At 35.3% G+C, this 22194-nt stretch overlaps 2 protein-coding genes across 2 annotated transcripts in view; one reads left to right on the top strand and one right to left on the bottom strand.

Moving 5' to 3' along the window:
* INSYN2B (inhibitory synaptic factor family member 2B) overlaps positions 1-6993 on the bottom strand; it is an 8208-nt gene extending 1215 nt beyond the window's left edge. The window contains exons 1-2 of the mRNA XM_029085892.1: positions 5627-6993; positions 2395-2469 (exon numbers count right to left, since the gene is read on the bottom strand). Coding sequence (XP_028941725.1) covers positions 2395-2469; positions 5627-6993 — 1442 coding nt within the window. The remainder of the gene's footprint in view (positions 1-2394; positions 2470-5626) is intronic.
* The window catches only part of DOCK2 (dedicator of cytokinesis 2), a 111119-nt gene that overhangs the window by 76852 nt on the left and 12073 nt on the right, over positions 1-22194 (top strand). The window lies entirely within an intron of this gene.

Here is a 22194-nt window from a genome sequence, read left to right as displayed (position 1 = left end):
AGGGAACCTGTTTTGGCAGGAGGGTTGGACTAGATGATCTCCTGAGGTCCCCTCCAACCCCCATTTTTGATTCTGTAAAATGAGAGCCAAGATGTTAATTAGTTAAGAGCAGATTTGTGCACACAAATAAAGGTTCAAAAGAATCAATGTGAACAGTGATTAAGCAGTCTGGTGCAGCCAGTACAATTTAACAAAAACAAAGAGGAAAAAACCCTACAATTGAAAACGATGCAGTGCTGTATGATTTTTGTTTAGTTCAATGGTCTTTTTCTGGGCAGGAGGGTAGAAGTTCTATCAATCAGCTATATCTGCAGTGGAGATTTTGGCAGGCAGAGGGTAGAGCAGGAAGAAGCTGGTTGTATTTTTCATAATGCAAGCTCTTTGGGAAGAAAAAGTTGTCATCAGAGGGATGTTGGGATGTCACACTAAGGCCTTGAACCTGATTGGGGCACTGAGTAGAAGAAATCTGTAAATATGCATATCTTGAAACACTATTAATTGTGAATATTTGTATGCATATAGAAATCCATAAATGTTGAATAATATGTTAAAATTAACTAGAAGCTTGTTTCCCTTACAAGTATATAACATAATTATATAACGTTTTTGTTTTTCTAATGAAATAAAGTAACTCAGCTGGCAAAAAGAAAGCAATAGGACAGTTCTAATTTAGAACAACTGGAGAGGGATCTCTGGACAGGAAGCAATAACTAATAAATAAAACAAGTAGAGGAAAGTGATTTAAATGAGAAAATTGATCAGTTTATTGTCTTATTGCTAAAACTGCAACTTAAAACTTTTCAGTAGTCACAGATCACGAGTGCTGGAGATTTAAATGTTCAGTTTATAGCATACGTAAGAATAGCATGTGCTCACATTTCTTTTTTTCTTCTCTTTAAAATTTCTGATTTAATGTTGGAGAGATCATCTCTAGAGCCAAGAGATTCTCTTACCCTTTATTTTTTAAATTTAAACTTGTTTCAATCTCCAAAACCTCTGGAATACTAATATGTATTAATAGCTCTGAAGGGATAAAAATTTTCTAGGAGATATTTCAAATCAGCTTCTTCATTTCATACTGTAATGTCTAACTTAAATACTTGATCTTCACAATATGTGATTGGCAAGTTCATTTTTCACTGAGCTTTCTACAAAAACGAAATTTAAAACAGTACATCAGAAATGTGATAGATATATCAAGGAAAAAGATGCATAGAATCATAAAATGGTTTAGTTGGAAGGGACCTTTAAAGGTCATCTAGTCCAACTCCCTTTAAGTAATTGGCTCATCAACTGCAAAGTCCTTTGAGTAAAGTGTCTGTCACAAAAAAGGAATGAAAAAAAGATTAAATAACAGTATTATAATTTCTCCACTACCTTTGGTTTTAATACATGTTCCTTACCCCTCCAACTGAGGCATAAGATATCATAGGTAAATTTTGACCATGCACTCATCTTCCTCTTCATTCTCTTAGGTCTGCAGTGTATGGCAGTACTGGAAAGGATCTAAAATGGCAAAGTGTGAGCTCCAGCCCTGATTGTGCTACCTTTGTGCAATATGTTACTTAAAAGTCTGTGAAGGGAACAAATGAATCTTATAGAATCTGTAACTGAAGATGTGTGTTTTCTGCCTCATAACTGAGGCTGCAGAGATTGGATAATGTGTTTATAACCTGGTGGAAGCCCTAGGAAATCCCTTACTGAATAGACAAACTACCTGTGCAGTATAACAAAGACTGTACCTGCCAGCTTTTTGGTTGATGGCTGGCAAGCTGAAGACTCTCACAGTGTGTTTGTATAGACATAGCATTTGAAACATGTACAGCTTCTGGAGCATGGTACTTTGGTCATGAGAATTTAAGATAAGCTGAAGTTTAAATTTGGAGTAACATACACTTAAATTGCACTCTCTCAAAATAATAGCAAGTAAACATTTACTGAAGTGAGAAATGTGGGTGTTTTGTTTTTGTTTTGCACATAAACATGAACCGTAGCTATAGCTTACTGGCATTTGGAGAATTGAGTGTTTATCTTTTCCTAGATTTAAATTTATTACAGAAATCTCAGCTTTAGAAATGTAAAACACAAAGGGAATTTCATAATCAGAAACAGCATCAAAATTTTTCAAAGCATGCTAGTAATAATAATGCTGTGAAACATTAGTGGGAATTTTCTATTTGAATTCTCAGGAGTACAGTACCTCTTTCAGATGGTGTTACAAGAATTGTTTTCTACTTGGGAAAACAAACCACCTCACACATACCACTTGGTCTTTTGTTAAAAAAAAAAAGGATTGGTAATAATTGGGACCTTTTATAGCTGTGAGCAAACATTGTGTTGTACGTTTGTGAGAGATACAAAGAAAATATAAAATGGTGTGAAGGAGTGAGGTACCTGTAAATGATGCATGCGGTGTTCTGACAGGTGCTGCAGTTGTTGAGGTCTTGACCAGTGTGATAGAAGTTGCGCCTGTAATAGACAGTAGTTCATGTAATGTGTATTTATAGAAACATTAACAGATCTCTGAATCTTTCATGAAGTAAAAGTAATTCTGTTCACTACTTCTGTTATCCTTACTAAAAATTAGAGTGTCTAAGTTAGAAAACTGCTTTAAAAACCCAAACCCTATGTTGATTTGTATTTTTCCTACCTCATGCTGGTTATGATTTTGATTGGTTATTGCATGAATACTTGTTATGAAAACACTTAGACATGGAACTGAACACACTTAAGGTGTATCTATGTATGTCCATGCTTTTGGTGAAGCAATCTGATCTCTACCCTTATGCCTTTTCATATTTCCTCACTTCAGTATAAACAAGTCAGATTTTTACTGCTGATAATATACAAGTTTGAGTGTTGAGAAAACAAGAAAAGTGACTTTCATACTTAACACCAACTACAGTTTAATTATTTTTATGATGGAGAGATCTGCATTATAACAGTTTGAGATTGGTGGCTCATTACATCTGAAAAATGCTTAAAACTTACATTTAATGAGTTTTATTTGGGGTAGGCGAGTTCAGTTGGTACCAAAATAATTTTCTGATTGCTTTCGGAATTTGAGGTTCTTCACATGTGTTGTGCTACCTCAACAAGTACTTGACATGTTCAGTTTTGCTGCTAGATAATTCTAGCAAGATGGATTGAAGCTTATCATTAAATCTCAGTGTGAAACTTAAAAGATATTTGGCAAAATTTTTGGTTTTGACTGTGTTTTAACTAAACAGAAACAGACTGTAAATATTGCTGAATAATCTGACTGTGCTTCACTGCAAGTTACCCTTTGTAGTGGTCACATTTGCAAACATAACTGAAACTTGTCCACTCTGTTGTACATAAGTACCTGCAGGGAAGGAGGCGTGCATATTTTTTTCAGTAATTTTCTAAAGAACCATAGTTGAGTGGAGGTTATATGAAATATACTATAGAGAAGTGATTGCTTAAGATATTTGGATTTTTCTCGCCGAGCCCTGCCTCGAATCTTGCTTTTGAACTGAACTTTTGGATTTTGGTGTTTTATATATGTTTTTGCAGTTTTGTTATCAGTATGTCTACGTGGATCTTGTCTGCTGTGTCTAGGCTATTACAAAGTTGGTGCTAGAAAATCATATGGGCTTTTTCGGATACAGAAAAATTACGAAGAACAACTCTCTGAGAGAGGATATTTGGGGCTGAATTATATGGGAAAAATGTTGCACAGAATAAAAATTTATGCAGGCACAGTGGAAACTAACAGAAGTATTTTCATGCTAAGAGCCAGATGGACATTACTGATTAATGTTTCCAGATAAAAAGGTAATCTGTACAAAGTAAAATTACATGCTAAATTGATTTATTTTCATTTTCAAAATTAGTATAAATTTGTATTTGGAGTGTGAGTTGGAGAATTATTTGTCAGAGATTCAAAAAGGTAATTTCAATTCCCAGATAAAATACTTTGAGAAAGAAAGAGTTCTTCAATATAAATTTATTTTTTCTTCAGAAGTTTTAAGAAAACTGATGCGTATAAAATTGTGGTTTCAGTTAGTTATATCCTGGCAGTTTTTGCACAGCCCTACAAACCTTTTTTGTCCACATGGGAACAAGTGCAAAATCCTGGTACTGACTCACCTGAGCAAGTCACTATCACGTTCTGTGCTATTTTTGTACAATTGAACCTACATAGAAATATCAATGCAACCTGCTTACTGTGATGTTTTGCAGTTTGTGGAAATGTGGAAGACTATCAGTTATTCCTTAATTGTAGTCAGTAAATACTATTGATACACGTGATCCAATTTTAAAACAAAGGATGCAATTTTACACACAAACCAGTTGTTCATAAATGATTATTCTAGATGCCTAAGCTAGGGGTGCTAAGTATAAAAGTAAATGTGTGATAACATAGACTTAATATTGTTTTATCTTTAAAAAATAAAATAAAACAGAACCTTTATTTTCCTGATACTTTGAAAGATTTATTTGTGGGGTTTTTGAAGAAAAAATTATTTAAGGGATATACTACATTATCATGAAACAGAACTTCCAAATGTACCCTAAGATGCATTTAGTAGGTGCTGCTGTTAAATGGTTTGGAAAGCATTATTAGGATATTCTAAAATCTGCTTTGAGCATAGAAATAGTTAAAATTGTATTTTAACCTTGTCCTACAAAAGTGTCCAATCTTAGACATTAGTTGCATTTATAGTATTACTGTTATTTCTAATGCATAAATAGGTTACATAAATAATAGGCTACATAAATAATGCTTGCAGCCTTGGCTAATAGTCACTATGAGAGCATACTAAAAATAAATACAGCACTTTTATGATAGTGCAGAAAGAAGTCATTCTAAAATCAGAGAGTCCGAAGTGAGTTCTTGCTAATGATCTTTACATGCTGTGTGTTCATAGCTTTAATCCCTTTTAAGCACCTTCTTCCCCCTCCTGTGAAGTCTTCCTGACATATTGAAGCTCTTGAGTCTTGATGTTTACCTGGCATTGTGCCTTTTCCTGTTCTTAAGGCATTCCCTTTAAGCAGCTGTGTTGTTTGTGGTATCATGAAGTGTAACTAGCAGTGTGGTCCCCAAATATCTGCAGGTGGTATGCTTTAGCCACTAATACTTCTGCTTGCTTAGGAAGGCCGTAGTAATTTTTTGAACAGGAGCAGCTTTTTACTGATATAAACCGTTTTGGCAATAGGCTGCCTTGGCACTAAATGGGCATCTGACCTTGCTAGTAAAAGATAGTTGGCTTGCCGTGAGTTTCGATTATATGGTAGTATGTTAGACTGTTGGGTTTTGTTCTGCTACATACAGATTTTAGCTAGGTGGTGACTGCCAACTCTAAGGTGTCAGTGGCTTTATATCTGACACTATAAATCTAAACTAAAAAAAGGGAGTTGTTAAACTGTCTCACACTGGGTTTAGTAAAGGCACTGTCAGCTAAAGCCAAACTTCTAAAGAGATTTGCTTCTCTGCTGAGACCCAAATACCAGAAAAAGGGCATAAGATACTGTTTTTGCAAACTCATCTTTAAATATTGCAGGAAAGATTTTTTTTTTTTTTCCTAAGAGCAAAGGTTAAAAGAATGCTAACATCTACTTTACATTTCTGATTAATTACTAATATTAAAATGCACCATACCCTTCACTGAGGGCTCTGGATTTTTCCAGGTCTTGGATTACATTCAAAAGGACTTTAATCTTCTCCTGGTTTGACTGCAAGGATTCTTCTACAGACTGTAGCCTGCCTTGTAGGGCACAGAGTTCACCATGTGCCAAATGAATTTGATTTATTTCACTAATCTCTTTGTTTTGTGGCTTTATTTCATTCCTTGGCAGATAAGACTTTATGTGAAATCCTTCTAAACAGCTGTTACACTGGGAAACATCTGACTGGGTAGAATTTTTCTTGATTTCAGTATTACATGACAGATCACATTTTGATATATTACTGCTGGTCAGTGACATTGTTGTGTGATCATCATTTGTTAATGTCACACAGCTGATATCTGTTTTCTGCTCTCCTGCCTGTTGATAGTCTCTGAGGAAACAAGGAGATGAACTGTGATTTGATGGAGGTGATAATGGAGTGGTTTTCTTACTGCTTGCATCTTTAGCTACAAGCATCTCAGAATCACTTTTATCTCCTTCACAAGAGTCAGAATGAGGTTTGTATTCACTGCAGTTAGAGTTGCTTAGGCAAGAGTATGCTTTTTCACAATTAGATGACAGCGTGCTGTTTTCATTTTTTTTATTGCTATTTATGACAGTAGAAGAATGCAGTGAACTGCTTAAATTCATGGTCGTGTCTGGTGTATCCATAAAAACATTGCTGTCTTGTGGAAAACTCACATGTATGTATTCAGGCACCTGTGTAGAAACAGTTGTCTTCTCTGATGCTGAGAAATCATCTGAGTGGATAGGTCCATTGCTTTGTGCTTTTGATTGACTTAAATGATGATCCATCTCACTATTCCTAAACCCATCTTCCAAATGGTTAGTTATTCTTAAATAACAGAGATCAGAAGACATAATGTCGTGTTCAGAAAGGTCGCCATTTACTTGGATAGAATTTGCAGGCTCAGTTGGCATTTCTGTTAGTGATTTGCTTACTGTCAGCTTTTTCTTTTTAAAAATGGGGAAGTGTTTCCTGAGGCGAGGAGATGTTTGTATGGCAATATTCCGAAGCCCCTTCTGAGCCCTTGGAAAAGTTGGAGATTGATGTAGCAAAAAATTGTTATCCCTAAATACTTCTGTTTTTCCAGTTGTAAATGCTATATCTTGTGCAGGATTAGTACCCAGGTCCATCTTTGTGTTCACACCATCATCCTTGAATCGAACTTGCTGAGATTTGGTTCTGCGGTGGTGTGGCCGTCTCATAAAATCGACTGAATCCAGACTGTTCCTTTTCAATAGCACTGGACGCATTTTCATGTTTTGCTGGGCCATTGAATCACAATTTAAAGTCTCTAAGTAGCGTGTTTCTTTGCGACCCATTTCATTTGTCATTTGAATTGTATATTAAGGTTGTTCCTAAGATGTAAATGAATACCTTACACCTGCAGAAGGTAAGCTTTTCATTCTTCTTGTTGTTATTATGTATACTTCTAACTGACATGCTCTCTTGCAAATTTAATTGCTGGTTAGACAAAATACTAAGATAAAGAAATTAAATGTCAAATTTAAGGAAAGATTTGTTGTAGCTAGGGAATGCATAAATTTTTGTGTTCTGAAGCTAACATGATCATACTACAAAATTGCAACAGGCCGTTAATGCTTACAGTTAACTAATTTAAAGGTAGGGTTGAATCTATGGCTTTCCTGATGGCTGTCATTTGACAGTCAGCTCTCCATTAGTCATCCAGCTTTTTTTACAACGCATCAGTCATATATTTTATGTGCATGTTGTCTAAACAAGTAGCATAATAACTTTTGGGGGCATTTTCATTTCTAAAGCATAGTTTTACAGATGGAAAATATCCATTGATACCAAACTTAATTGCTTTCTTTAGAGAGACCTTTTCTTTTTCAGACATCTTTTTAATGTTGCAAATGAAACTAATCTTCCCAAACAGTTAAGCAGAATGTAACCACTTCTGACCAGGCAAAAATACAACAGCCAGTGGCTTTTAGTGAGAGAAGTTATTGATGTGTAGTTGTTACTTCAGTTCATGCAAATACAAGGCAAATCGTATCCCAGGGACTGGTTCATTTGGGGAAGCTGTGTAAATACTTTGGCATCAGAAGAGTGGTCCAGACTGAATAATCAGCAAACGCAGAATAACAGGAAAAGCTTCCTGAAAGTAAAAAGACAACAGTTGTAGATGAACAAACTGCCAAACACTGTAATTCTCTTCTGCTGTCTCCTAACAACTTTTCACCTCCTGTGGTTTTTTTGACTTTGGCAGTGAGGTACTTGTATAGACACTAAAAAATGTTTTACAATTTTGAAGTGCCTAAGGTTTTATTCATATGAAATAGAAAACACCAAAAATGGATATAAAATATACAGAGTAGTAATTTTCTCTTTGTGATCAGTACTTACGTGCAGGCCTGAATCTGGCCCCAAATATAAATCTTAAAACTTAAGTCTTCAGATTTGAAAATGTCTGTTAAGTCTTGTTATGGATGAAATATATAAAAACCTGAACAATACGAATGTAAGTTCTTAATTTGAAGGCAAGTTGAGGTTTTAAAAACACAAAGTTGGTAGTTTTTTGTTGGGTTTTTTTTGTTTGTTTGTTTGGTTGGGTTTTTTAGACTTGCTCATTTCAAAGTGTTCAGATTTTAGTACAACTCTTGGTCAAGGAAAAATAGATTTATTTTAAAATGCAATTGATGCAAATAGAACCTTTTCTGGGGAGATGAAATATCTTTCCAGCACAGTATTAATTATTCGGGAATCAAGACTGAAATTGGCTGCACGTATGTGTAAAGTGTTCTACTCAGTTTGCATGCAGGAGACTGGCCTGTAAAGCTGTGATTTGTCACATTTGTCCTGAGCTCATAATGAAAAAACAAATATTAAACATTTTGAGTGACCACTAAAACTTATACTTCTGAAAAAAGGTTAGGACAATAATATAGTCGTAATGAGCATGTGTTAAATTAGGAAGACTGGAGGAAAGTAAGAGAACATATTTTCATATGGAGCCAGCTTTTATAAAAATTTTACTTGCAAGTATTTTAGTCTTTTTCAAGTGTAATGTAACCACTAATCTCTTTTTCTACCCCAAAAAATGGTTTTATATTTGTACCCCCCAAAAGTAATCTGTGTGTTAGACTTCCTCACAAATGTGAATTCTCCTACCCAAATCATACTGGAATCATCTGAGCCAGAATTTGGTACATGCAATGACTAGTGCTGGACTAGTAGCACATTTTAAGTCCCGAATTTTAAAACTCACTCAGGAGATTTACCTGTCTGTAAAATATCTTTCCTGTATTTTTAGCAAGTTATGTTAAATCTGAAACCAGCTGCTAGAACAGAATAGGAATAAAAGGAGAATTTTTTGCAAAATATTGGGAAATGTTCTATGGGATTCTTAATAATCCAACATAGTTTGCTTTTAAGATTACAGTGATTTTTTTAAGACTGAGGCTAAATTCCCAGCATAGTGTTAATTTACTATTGATCCTGTTCTCTATTAATTCACTGGTTGTTTCATTAGCCTTACTACTTCCAATATCTTAGTATACCTTTTATTTAAGCATTGCACAAACTCTACCATATTTAATTTAGAAGAATTGATGAGATGGGTGCAGTGGGAAAGATCCCAAACTGTTATGTAGCCTCATGTAACATTTAGGCAATGTAATATAATTTAAGCAAAGTAATGATGTGATATTATTCTATTACTAAGTTATAGCAGAAAATGAGTGTTGGATGATTTCACTGCAGAGGGAAATGTTGCATAAGGTATCAAGGAAACAAATATGTACATTAATACCAAATTTTACTTTCATGATATACTAGCATTAAGTTGCTTAAATCACTGTGCTGCTTGTTCACTGGACACAAGTATACACAATAAACAAGTCAACAGTTTCTGCAAATAAAGTTTCAGTGCCAAGTTCTGAATTCTCATATCATCCACTAATTACTGGAGGCTTTTTACAGTTTTGTTTGAGAATTTATCCAAATATTGCAGTAGCATTCTCCACTTCCCATCACAGCTGCTGTGCTCCAGGCAGATGGACTACTTTAAAAGTTATACTTGCCCAATTAAATTCAGAAAGAAGCTTTAGAAATCTAATCCTTTGTGTTTTAAACACAAGTAAAAAGCCCTTAAGGGTTTTAGGAGAGCTCTCTAGTTTGGCTATAGAGACATGTGAGCTAGATTCTTGCATTCTTAATTTGCAAATTGTTACTTTCTCTCTGTGTGATTTTTAGCTACCTTGGCATCCACTAGTCTGGGGTTCATATGAATTGTAATGAAAGTTTTGATGCTGTTATCTATATTAAATCAAGCTGAAATAAAAAAAAAATATCAATAGGAATGTTAAAATATTTGGATGGAAAACCCAAACTACTGAATTTCAATGAGGTATAGCTGTATGTTTAGATTATCAAATCGGTGTAACATTGCTAATTACTAAGTTTAAATAAATTTTCTCTTGTCCAGGATATAATTCCTCATTTTTTCTGGCACAGCAATTTGTAAGTTTTGTTTTGTTCATTTGTCACATTGACTGAAGTATGAAAGATTCTAAGGATCTGTTTTATAGAAATATATTAATTTAACTTGTGTCACTTCTAACAAAAAGTATTTGTCAGTTTGAAATTTGTCTTGTAATAATAACAGTTTTAGTAGGATAAATTTACTGGGATTTAATGTCTGCCAGGATTCCATGACCTTGCATCCTCCCTATCCCTTTCCTGGGCAGCTGCTCATCAGCCCTGAGGAAATGCCTTGTGCCTTGGTTGTTTTGCTTAACTAGCTCTGTGGACTTGCTCCAATCTCTTAATTCACTGGTAGTTAAACAAATGGCCTATCAGGTGTTAATGTTATTTTGAAATGGCTCCTCTTTTTAGTGGTTTACACGTGTGAATCTGACTGAGAGATATCATTGCATTTTTTTCTGGTTTTCCAGCCTCAAGACTGTGTTTTTGAGTCCTTAGAAATGCACACACAGTTTAGTTAGCCACCTAGGCAGAGGAAATTTGACCACAAGTTTTTTGACCTTTGTTTTTTTTATAATGATTCTTCGATCTTTCCTGCCTCTGCCTTCCGGTTTTCTTGAAGTGAGTCAAACACATTTTTTGTTTCATATGCCCGTTTAATGACTGAAGCTATGGGTACGGGAGTGCAGCTGGTAGGCGTAAGTGGAGATCATGGGAAATTGCATGAAGTGAAAGTGTGTAGTGAAGGGCAGTGGGGATTTTGGAAGAGTGCAGAGGTGTGATTGTGGTGGTTCTGGAGGTTTTCTGCATTTTGTGGAAAAAGTTAAATATTTTGCATGGTTTTCAAACCTATTCAGTTGCGGTTTGACACCTTAATTTTCCATTTCACTGGTTTGCTCAAAAAAAAAAAAAAGTAGTGTTTTTCCCTGTAGTTAAAGGGTGACACATATTTCTACTATTTTGCTCTTCTTTTATGCATGTGTTAGAGCCAGTATTTCTTAAAAAAACAAGTTTGGACTGACCTTCTTCAATAAATGAATAAAGTCACTAGGCTGAAAGCATTTTTGTGAGAGGTTTCAACAGGAAGATGATTAGTATAATTTACCTTGTACTTTTGAGCATCAGCACTTTAAAATTCCTGATTCACTCTAAATTTTTGCCACTTCCAGATGATCTGTCTACTAAAGATTAAACAGCAGATGAATTCAAGCATTATAGATACAATGATAGCTGATAGAGCTGTAATAACTGTAATATAATATATTCATACTGAGTAGTTTTGTCATGTCTGATTGATGTTTTATCCTGTATAACAGATTTTCTATGATGTGCAGCTAGATGGACATTTTCATTTTAGAGTGTCATGTTGATTTATTTAATTATGGTTTGTGTTTGAGAATAAACTGTTTCCTAGGTGGGAGAATCATGATCCTCAGTTTCTAAGAAATTGGTGTGACTGTTACTTTCCCCTCATGTAAATATCTCTGATGTTCCAAAACTATTGGCGGGACAAAAGGCTGCATGTGTTGCTGTTCTAAACTGTGTCCTTGTTAATGGCTGGAGGATAGACTAAACACTGCAGAGGACTCATTCCATATGCAGGTTCAACCCTGCCCTTCAAAGAGAAAAATCAGTGTCTGAAATGAAACTTTTTTGATTAACAAATATGAATTCAAGCTTTAAGTATATCGGTTTGGATGTCAGTTGTCTTCACATTCATTTTCAATCTCTGTCGGGAACTTTGAGCGATAGATGTTGGCCAAGCTGTTTAATTTAGTTGTATCTCTGCTTTTTATAAAACTCGTGTTGGCTTTTTTCCTCAAAATAAGGTGAGATTTCGAGGATAAGTTTAAATATGCTTCTGAAATCCCTGCAGAGTAAAGTGAAACATACATCACCAGATAACATGAAGAGCTAGACATTAAAGCCATTGGAATTGGATGATGCTAAAAATTATCTCCCTTCCAGTTTTCCTGCCCTTTTGTCACAATTATACAACCTCAGCTGTACTGCATTGTGTTCCCCTTGTCCCCAAGCCTAAATGTAAACAAGAGTTTGAACTTGATTGTCTTTGTTCGCCCTCCATCCACAGACATAAATCAAGTTTAGATGCTTTGCTTTCTTTCTTCTTTTCAGTGCAGTGCAAGTTTTAAAACATGCATGTTGGCAAAAATATGATGAGACAGATTGCTACATATTTTTCTATTCAGATGTAAAACTTACAGCTTATCCAGTGTTCAGGTGATCTTTAAAAAAATCTAAAAGTATTAAGCAATTTAATAATTTAGTGGTTCTGTTATTATCCAAGTTTTTCTTTGTTCAGTATTCTCTCAAAGGTAACCTCTAAAGCAACAATCACAGTAGGTCATTATAGAATGGTTTATAATTAATGTCTTGCATTTTTATAACCTAAGAAACCTCAGTGGAGTTTACAGTCCTATTTTCTGCAAACTCCTAAGTTCAGTAAGGTCAGAAAGGAATTCATTACTATCTGGTGGACTGCAGAATGGTTTTTAATAGTTTCACCTTTAATTTAAGGTAATCTTTATGCTTATAGCAGGCTCTTTTATAGTAGCCTTGGGTTATTGAGAGATTTTGAGAGTCTGGAATAGAATGATAATAGAATAGTAGAATACCATTGTATAACCAACTTGTAGCATTCTCTTGATGTAAGTAGCTTTAAAGATAGAATAAATAAGGCTCATACTTCATTGAAAACCTTCTACCTTTTTGCATCATGAAAGCATTCCTATGTTCTTCTCATCCCAAAATGTCTTTTGAATATTTTTGAAAAATTATTCATTTTCACTATTTAATTAATCAGTGACAGATTATTTTAAAACGCGGTTTGTAACCTTATCAATCCATACTGCTAGGTTAATGTTTTGGGGAAAAATAAAAGTTGTAACTGAAGTTTACATTTTATGAGGAAAAAAGTTCAAATTGGTTATGAATTGGTTTTTCCTCTACATATTTTCCTGCATTGTCTCAGATTGCAGGGTGTTTTCTAATGTTATCATAGACTTATTTTGGCTTGAAGCTGGATTTGGATTTTTGTCAGGTTAAGTTAGAATAACACCTCAGCTATTCTTGCTATCTGAACCATTCCACATCCAGTTAGATGCTTTTACAGCATCTGTGGCATGGTTCCACTCCACTCATTTCATGAGTGTCTTCACAACTCCCTAGGCTTCCCTAGTCTTACTAGCAATGGAACATTTCCAGACTATGGAGCTGGTAAATGGGCTGCTGTTGGTTTCACTGCAAATCTGTGGGTCTGGAGTTTGTGCCATGTCTGCATTTGAAAAAGGTGGTATTTAATTCTAATGTTCAATTGACAGCTGTAGCTGCAATATGGACACTGCAATTAGGTGCTTGCGTTTGGCACTTTCACCAGTTAGTTTTACATTATTACTTGTAGCAGTCCTTTAAGAGTCCAAGTCAGTCTTAAAAGTACCCCCATGAAGTGCTGAAGTGCATATGAGAAATGAAGTTGTGAACCATGATCACCATCATATGTAATGATTGGATTTCTTGGGCCCAGACCACTGAATATCTCTTCAGATAGATGTTATTAGCCACTGAGGTGCATAGCATGCTGTTCAGGTCAGCCTAACAGTTCTGTTGGATATTTTTACTCCAGAATTTGCTGGGGTGGTACTACTGGTTTCTGTTATATCTAAGAACTCTTCTACTGGTTGTCAAAAGGGTTTGTGACAAAGTACAGACAAAAACACATCCCACTTTACAGTTATCTGATGTGCCAGTTCTGGTCTTTAGGACACTGACACAATTAGGAATTGAATTATTTTAATAGTTATTAATAATAAACAAACTGAACTTTGTCCTTCAAATTTTTATTAGGATCTGCAAAAGTCTGTTCTGAATACTCCATAGTTTTTTTTTTTTTTCTTTTCTTTCAAGGTTTCCTTTACTAGTTTATTCATTATGATGTTACTGAAGTACAGCTGTTTCTATTATATGCTTTGGTTTGTTTTTTGGATTTAACTATTATAATTGACTTGTATAGTACTTGCCCCACTAATAATGTTCATTTAAAAACAGATTATGAGAGTCCTCTAACTAATTATTTATTTTGTTTCATTTCACTATTTGAATCTGTGCTGCCAAGTATCCTCTACTTCACTGGACCAAGTTTTGGTACAATCTTAGTCCTCTGTTTCCATCTGTGTACCGTGCTTTTATGCCTAGCAGGTGGGCAAAGAGGTAGCTGTTGGGTGAGTCCTCACTGGATCATGGAGGATCCAGTCAAGCACTGAAGACACAACCACAGATTTCTGCTGATTCAAGTTTGTTTCTCCCTGGTCAGAACAGAGTGGTGAAAAAGCGTCTGTTGTCAGGAGGTATCTTTCTAACATAAGTAGAAACTGGGTAAGTATCTTGGAGCTTTTAAAAAGCATAAAGGAAGTGTGAAAAGGAATAAAAGGCAAAGTCAGAGACAATTTTTTTGGCTTCCTTTTGTCTTGCTCTACATGAAAGCTTCACTTTTTAAAAATCTTGCATCAAAAGCTAGTACATCGTTTGCCTTTACAGGAAAAGTAGTGCACACTCCCAAACCCTGCAAAATCCAGCCAAGTACAGCTTAATTTTCCTTGATGTAACTTCTTTAAATATAGTGTGAAGTTTTATGTTTCTGCAGTGATTTTATTCACAATACCTCAGCTAATCTAATCTTTAAAAAGATGGGTATATTTATTCAGTTGGAGCTTCAGGCTTAACTTCAAAATGGCAAAGTTCTGAAATGGCAAGATTTTAATGTTCAGAAGACTTACATAGTATCTTTCTGACAGCTTAGTTAGACACTCTAAACTATATTACTTTTTTCCTGCCTTTTGAACATACTGTATAAGCGGTATCTACTGAACAAAAACAGTCACCAGCTTTATGTACTAATGTTAACATGAAACACTGTAATTATTTTCCAGTGATGACTTTTCTTCAACTTGCAAATGTCCAAAACTTGTTGAGGATGTCAGGGACTCGCGTTCTTCCTTTTATTGAAGCTAACATTCAGAGGCAGCACATGGTAATCACAGGTATTTGTTGGCAGTAACAGACAGAGCAAGGGCAGTCTGTCATGCAGTGAGTGGCTTGGTATGCAAATCTTGATGATTTCACTAAATTTTCTTACAGAATCTCATTGTTTCTGAAACAAAAGGTTTTTCTCTTTTGAAAAAACCCTTTAAGACTAGAAGGAAAAAATTTTGGCAAACATATTTTAGACAGTGTTTCTTGTAGAAGGGAATGGATGGGAATGTACTGAAAGTTAAAGATGAACTGCAAGGAGGTTACTGAAGGGAATATTTTCAGATGAAAATGGATGAATGATGCAGAGTCTATAAAGTAAAAAACAATCCCCCAAAAGTGCAAATTTTCAGTTTACTGTGATACACAGGAAAAGCTGACAGAGAAAAGAAAGGTGAAGCTGCTGAGAGAGATTTTTAAATGGCCTCTGTGTGCAGGGACCAGTCGTTGATCACAACAAGGAGTCATTGCTTTGGGTCCCACCTAATGAAGCAAAAAGCTATTTATGAAGGTAACCATTTATTATAAGAGACAAAATAATTTGTGTAGCATAGTTTGGTATCTAGAGTCTTCTTCAGTGTACAGGTTGTCTTCTGTACTATTCTTCTATTACTTATTCTCATTGACCAGTACACAGAATAATGTCCTGTTCCAATTGTGTGCACAGAAGAGTTCTGTGTATGTTCCCGTACGTGTTCAGATGTTCCCTACTGCAGGGGTTTTGGTAACGCCGAAGGAACCTTGCTTCAGCACCTAAGAAATGAGAACCTAAGAAGAAGATATGAACTTTTTTGCAAATCCTGCTAGCAGGTTTTGTGAACCACCTCAAGGTGGGATGAAGGTGAATGGAGAGGAGGATCTAACACAGATAAGTAATACAGGGTAGGATGTAAGCTTCTGACTTCAGAGAAGGAATATTTCAGTGAGGGAAGAGATTACGGGATTTTATCTCTGAGTGATATTACAGCAAGATTTGAAAATTACTTTAAGTTGGTGAGACTGGGTGGAGAAGGTGGTGCATTATTTACTGCAGCAGAAAAATGTACTTAGCTAAGCAAGTTTTAGGGATGCAAAATTGAGTGTGATTTGGCTATACTTGAGATGATGCAATGCCATTCTTCATGAAGTGCTGAAGATGCACTGAAAGATAAAATAATGATGATCTTAGTTCTGAATATTATTTTCAGAACTATGGTACTTGAAATTCCTTTGTTCTGCTCTAATGAAAATAAAAGTTCAACCATCTCCTTTGAAGAGACATTACATTCTATTGGCTGCCTCAGAAAAAAAGGCTTCATGGATTAGGAAATGTTCCTATCTCAATATTTCTTTTGAGCATATATTGGAAATTGTTAATACAAGGTTTACTGTCAGGAGATAAGATACAACATATACATATTTCTTATATGAATGAATTCAGTCACATATATAGAGAGTACACAAGTCCGATTTTTTTTTTTTTTTTTTTTTCAAATTTTAGTTTGCAAATACAAGTGTACTTAAAACTGAGAAATTTCTCTTGAAGAAATGCTTGAGTGCCTACAGGGAGATGGAAGTTATCCAATGTGACAGGTTGGTGAGCTGGAAAGTGTCCAAATATCTGGTGCATAACATAAAATTTCAGTGTTCATTCTCATATAAATCTGATATTCTGCTATTTTCTTGGTGGTTGAAAAAATACTGGGCAGTACCTGATATATGTGTAAAAGTATGCATACATATTACACCTTAGGTTACTGTAAATTTATGTTCAGGCTTTATGAAATGTTAACATACCTATATCTACGTGTTGGTATATAGGTAGCCTGTGCTTAGGCAGATATACACATCTGTGTGTATGAGAGCACATGCTGCTTTGCAGGCCTTAGCAGTTTCATTGCAAATGTAATCATGAAACTTACCTTTTGAACTGTCTTTTTGGTTGTCTGGTTGTAAGAAGTATGCTTGTAATAACAACCAAACTTAATGTTTTTCCTGAGTAGCAAACTTCAAAGGAAAATTTACACGGTTCTTGTGGTGACAGTTTGCAACTCCATCAATTTTCCTCTGTGTATCTTTGTTCGTAAGACTTGTATAGGAAATGTATGCCATGTATTGAATATGTAGATTTTGGTACCTTTGTTCTGCTATCCCCTACCTTACCCAACACTTTTGAGCTCTGGTTGCTTTTCAGATGTCAGCTGCTCATATATTAACAAAAGATTCTTTTCCATATATTGGGGGCAGAGGGAGCAATCAAAGAGTGGAGTTGCTTTATATATTTATTTCTCTTCCCACTAGTCCCTTATACTCCTTGATATTTCATCCTGTTTCATACTGTCTGTTATTATTTCTACTAGAGTATCAACAATAACTAAAAGTAGCAACATCTGGCAATCTCATGTGTCTGAAGTTTGGTCTTGTTTACCAAAAATCTTTGTGCAGCTGAGGAAAAAGATCAAGTGTGTTTTTACTCCCTGGGACTTTCAGAAGGTTCACTTTCCTTAATAATTTACAGGCTGATTTTTTTTCTTCCTTTACAGTGTTTACCACTCCTATTTATTTCTGAACATAGGTAGTCTGCATCTTTTCTAGACAGAAGATGAAGAGGACAAAGCTATCTGAAGTGCCTCATAGTGATTCTGTAACATAATATTTTTCCATCATCCCACAGGATCTTATTTGCTGTCCTCAGAACAACAGAAATTAATGTAATTTGTTGTTATGGCACAGAAGTAATTTCATTACGGAATTCACTTTTCTTTTCAGTGCTTGGCTCATAGTAAGATTTTCAGGATTTTTTTCAGTATGAGTGGCTTGTGTTATGCACAGATCTGTAGTATTCTTTGCATTTATATGTTGGCTATAACATATAGTGATCACTTTAACCTTCTGAAATGCATCACTATGTCATTTAGCAAGTATCCAAGTGAAGCCACCAACTGCACAGAGAGGGCTAAACAATAAGGGCCCAAGCTGTGGTTGTGAAATTCTTCCATTTCTTTTAACTTTGGCCATGTATTATTCAAATTTTAATTCCATTCCATTGCATATGGAGAAAAGATGTCTTTAGTTTCAGTCATACTGATCACACAACTAGAAACTATTTCCATATTGGGATTATTTTATCTGCGTGCAGGCAGACTTTAAGTATGTAACAGGAAAAACTTTGCCATACTCTAACAATGTTCTCAAGTTTTATGAAACATTACTGTTTTCATTGCTGTGCTTCTGGATTTTGAAAACATCATAGTAAAATTAATATACTTTCCTACATTAACTATATATATTGGGGGTGCCTAGAAAAATGATAGCATCTGCCTTAAGTTGTTTAATTTTTCATTGTGTGTATTTATGGATAATTGTTGGCCAGTATAACATATCACTTAATTATTGAAGACAATTTTGCTTTTTTTTTAAATAGGCTGCTTAGTACAGCAGTGTGCTAATACTAGACACTGTGATTCCATTTAAAATATGTAGGCCACTGCATTAAGAATGCAGTTTAAGCCTGACTGAGAAGTAGAGTGTTATTGCTTCCTGCAGAGCTCCCAGCTGACCTGTATGATTTACAGGTCGGAATTGGTTCTTAATGAACCTGTAGAGAATATGACAAGAATGACTGCAATTTGTCTTCTGGTGTCCAGTGAGAAGGAAGGCCCAGAGGATACTGGGGGAAAGAGAGGAGTCCAGTATTAGGCCTGAATGGACAACTAGGGGACAATAAAAGTTGACTTTGTTCCATGACTCTGCTATTAGTGTTCCCTGTTAAAATGGGTTTGCAAACTGTAATTAGAGTGAATGTTGTTATTCAAAAAAGAGTATTATGTCTCTTGTGTATAGGCTTATATACTTTAATTTTCTGGACAGATTTGTTCTGAATTCAAGTAAGAAGTTACTGTATTGGGTGTTTTTAAAAGTAGAGCTATATTTACTTTGTATCCATGCATGTATTTGATGGAGTGTTTATACTATTCCTGTCCACCTGAATGGTGCGTGGTACATTCTTCATGTTAGAGTTGTTGGGAGAATATGAAAGGAAGATGATGGGGGTAATAGTGCGTTTGTACATTAAAAGCTGTTTCCATTTTTAATTATAGGTGTGTGGGGTGTATCTAAGAAATCTGAATTCCAGGAAAAAGACTATTTCTATCCTAAACCATTTGAAAACAGAATAAAGCAGTTGCTGAAGACTGACTTTAACACTTGAGTTGTTTTCACCATTACAGTATTTATTTACTTTCAAAAAACAACTTGCTGCAGCACTTTTGCTTTCAGTTGGTTTCTGTATTCTGTATTTTCAATTAATTTATCACTTCAGAGCAAGAAGAATGATATGACAAAACAGAGTCCAAAAATATGTAGGAATCTGCCGTACTGCAGCTGTACATAAGGCCTTGTAAGCATTGTGTTTTCAGTTGTGATTCTTCAGGATCTCCAAAACTACTACTACTTTTTTTTTTTTTTTTTTCACTTCGGTATGTGGGAGTATTCAGTAAATGTAAGGAGTCAACTGTTACTCTCACTTATATCACAAACCTTCTGGATATATTGAGAGATAGTGGGAGAAGAAACCATACCAGGTTCTTGCTGAAATGCATTCTCACATGGCTTCTGGGTTTCCCACAGAAATATGTGGAAAGATTGTGCCAGATCTCATTATGGCAACAGGACTGGAATTTAAAATCTGCATCTTGAGGCTTTTTTACCTGTATTCCTTCAGGCCAGTGAATGACATCAGAAATGCAAGTAGCAGTGAATTTCATCCCCGGGAGATATATTTTGTGTACTTAGCTGACTATACCTTGCTGTATCACTTTCCAACTGTTGGTTTGGAAAAACATTTTTAGTGTGAGGGAATTGAATTATGACAGTTTAGAGGCTGTGTTACAAAAAATTGGCTGACAGTAACCACTGGAGAGATTGAAATTATGCTTATTGGCTTTGGCAGGATATGTGCAGATAATAACATTTCCCATAAGCTCCCTACTTCTGGTGCAAAAAGCTGCAGGTGGAGAAAGAATGTAGGTTGAGATATAATGAGCTGGGGACTCCTCTGATAAAATCTGGTATCAGTTGTGATCGTGGCTGCTTTTCAGTATCAGAGGAATCTTTTCTCAGGTTTTATCTTTCTGCAGGGTAGTCTGCTAAGACAATCTAATGTATTGGCATGTCTTTTCTTTGAGTGTTTTCAAAATGAAGCAGAGATATAATTGTCAATAATTTTGGTAGTTTGGGTTCATGTATGAATTCTGTTTCATTTTGTCCTCAACCTGCTATGAGCCAGAATTAGCCATTCTCGAGAGGGACTGGTGAGTAAAGTAGAGCAAGAGAGAAACCTCTGTTTATTATGAGTTCCTGCTATAAGTCATTTTACTTCAAAATACACAAACCTGATCATGTTGGAGAGTTCAATGACGTATTTTGGGGGACTGCCAGTAAATACATGAGGACTACATGAAAATCTTTTTGAATGCTTGTTCTCTTCCTTTGGCTTTGAAATTGCAAATTTTAGGTCTATTTCGTATTGTCTATAGGGTAGGTATTAGGGAAGCTCAAAGTTCGGATTTATGACTTATAAGAGTGTTAAAAACACAACACTTACTTAGTATCCTGACTGGCTATTTAACAACCCAGCAGCTTAGTGTTGCTGCTAAATAATGGGAAGCAACAACACAGGTATATTTTGCTTTGCTGGCATCTGATCTGAATACTGCTCTTTCAATTAATGAGAAAGTTTGCAGGTTTAATTTCTTTCATGAGCATTCTGAAGGCAATTTTTTTTTGGTCATGTTTTCAGTCTGGTACACCAACTTGTCTGTAATTTTCTGTGACTTTATTCTGTCATTTTATAGACTACTTTGGTCGTGTATATTTTAATACTTTGCGGCTCAGCGTTGCCTGTGAGGTGCACAGATTATTATGCAGGGCAGATACCTTTAAAAATTAATTGTAACGTCATTACTGCCTGACTACTTAAAGATAGAGAGAAGTTGCTTTTGAAGAACCTTGCTGTTTGTGAGGAGAGGATTTGAAAAACACCCACTTCAGTCAATTATTTGCATCCTGAAAAGTAATGTAGCTTTACAATTGCTCTCTCAGCTTTGCACCACTCCCAATGTTAGGAGCCCGGGGTGTTGAATATTTGCTTCTCTGCAGCTCATTTTTTGACAGAGATACCAGTTCTAACTTACAGCATTATTGCCATGGGTAGCATATTATTTTGATATATTTATGGCTAAATATTCTTTCTTCAAAGCAATTGAATGTCAAATCAGTAAAATCTGGTCCCACTGGGGTAAGACAAACAACTGGATGATTTGGTCTTCACACTTTATTCAAATACTATTCTTTTATCTTTTTATTATTATTATTGCTGACTTAAGACAGGTTATGAGAGTTTAAAATTTTTTCAGTACTAACAGGTACTGAGGAATGTAGGAATATGGTGTGTTAAAAAAAAAAAAAAAACCCGAAACCAAAACCGAACAACTTTGTCCCTTGGTATTTAGAGAGAAAATGTGCTTATTTTCTTTATCCAAAGCCTGTTTATTTATCAGTGCAATAAGCTGGAAAGGGTCTGAATTATGTAGGGACTGGACACTCAGCTGGAACTCAAATGCCTTTGATGACTAAAGTGCTGAGGGTGACATGTTAAAAACAAACAAAAACTAGGAGGATGAATTTACAGTTTTTCTGTCAGCCTTGTAACTCTGTGAACTAATTGGTTTGGTATATTCAGCTCCTAATCTTGATAATATTTGGTATCTCTTAATATAGTTTTAAAACACCTTGTGTAAAGAAAACGAGACTTTGCAGTTAGAGGTTATTATTGAAATGTCACAATGTTCTAAAGCCGGGGCCTGAGATTCAGTAGTGGTGAGTCTTTTGGCACGTTGCATAACTATGCATCTAGAAACACAGGATGAAGCAAATTCTGTGAAATTTTCTAGTCTTAGGAGGATAAAATACAGTAAGATCATGAAGTGGTTTTAGTGTGTGTAATAAGATAATAAAATCAACATGATATTTAAAAAGAAGCCAGTACAATGGCAGAAAAA

This window comes from Antrostomus carolinensis, unplaced genomic scaffold (genome assembly GCF_000700745.2).
Source record: "Antrostomus carolinensis isolate BGI_N321 unplaced genomic scaffold, ASM70074v2 scaffold16907, whole genome shotgun sequence".
NCBI classification, from domain to species: domain Eukaryota; kingdom Metazoa; phylum Chordata; class Aves; order Caprimulgiformes; family Caprimulgidae; genus Antrostomus; species Antrostomus carolinensis.
The sequence above is the reverse complement of the archived record's forward strand: the minus strand, read 5'-3'. Positions and strand labels throughout refer to the sequence as shown.